This window comes from Galeopterus variegatus, unplaced genomic scaffold (assembly GCF_000696425.1).
Source record: "Galeopterus variegatus unplaced genomic scaffold, G_variegatus-3.0.2 Scaffold187, whole genome shotgun sequence".
NCBI lineage: Eukaryota > Metazoa > Chordata > Mammalia > Dermoptera > Cynocephalidae > Galeopterus > Galeopterus variegatus.
The window spans coordinates 893735-894808 of record NW_007726298.1 but is presented as its reverse complement, the minus strand read 5'-3'; the positions used below and the strand labels follow the sequence as shown (position 1 = coordinate 894808).

Genomic DNA, 1074 nt, shown 5'->3' with positions numbered 1-1074 from the left:
CAGAATCGGAGCGTGTAGCTTTGCTACTATTATTGGAATTCAAGTCACCAAGCAAATGAGGGGGATGGACCAATCCGAATATTCTGGAATTTGTAAGGATTTGATGTAGTTTTTACAGAAAGAGAGAAGTCTCTCAAGTGCAGATGCATCTCCCCAGCACCTCCTGGAAAGGAGTCCCCGGAGGTAGAGATAAAGTCCAAATCAGCACAGTCTCTGCACCAAGGTTTTTCCAAAAATTCTTTTTAATAACACATGTAGCCCACTCTGCTGCAACCAATATAAAAAGTTATTCCTGATTTTGTATAAATTAACATGTCAAGAATCACTATTATAATGCATGAAGATACACAGACCAAAGGCAAATCACAGTGAAGAGAAAGGTGTGAGAACAGCAAACACACAAGTCAGACGACATGGGAACCGGCAAGGGTGCCCCACGCGGGCAGCGGTGGAGAGGTCCCAGGCGCCCGGCTCTGCAGACTGGGCCCTGGGGAGGATTCCCTTGTTCCTGCATCTCCCAACACACCCAGCAGAGACTGAGCTGACCACGCACACAGATCTTCTCTCCATGACTGTCATTTCCATGGCAATATTCCCCTCCGGGTGCTGTCCTACAAAATAACTCCCTGATTTTCTGTGCTGCTTTCTGACCACAGCCTTTCCGACGCGCAAACCGAGAGCCAGGGGGCCCCGTGCGAGTCAGGCGCAGCACCCCGCTCTGGTCCGCTTGGGTGGCTTATAACTGGTGATATCCACGGTCTGTGCCAGGCCCTCGGACCTCTGCTGTAGGATTCCCGGCACCACCATGTCAAACAGCGTCTCGAACAGGAGGTCCACGTTGTACCCGGTCTTGGCGCTGGTCTCGAAGCACATTTGCTCAGCAGTCGGCACATCCTTCTCGTCCAGCATCTTGTACTTCAGGATCTTTCTGTAAAGGGCCATCACGTCCTCTAGCTGCACCTGCTTGGGCACCTTGGCTTGGACACAGCCGCCACCGGCCTTCCCGGGGCTGCTCCCCTCCTTGTCCCAGCCCTCCAAGGCCCACTCCTCGGTGAGGTCCACTTTGTTCCCCAC

The 1074-nt window shown here is 52.7% G+C and overlaps 1 protein-coding gene across 1 annotated transcript in view; it reads right to left on the bottom strand.

Moving 5' to 3' along the window:
• Positions 1-224: 224 nt before the first annotated feature.
• Positions 225-1074, bottom strand: part of RAB20 (RAB20, member RAS oncogene family) — a 37070-nt gene continuing 36220 nt past the window's right edge. Inside the window, exon 3 of the mRNA XM_008564536.1 lies at positions 225-1047. Within this exon, the coding sequence (XP_008562758.1) occupies positions 700-1047 (348 nt within the window). The 3' untranslated portion in view covers positions 225-699. The remainder of the gene's footprint in view (positions 1048-1074) is intronic.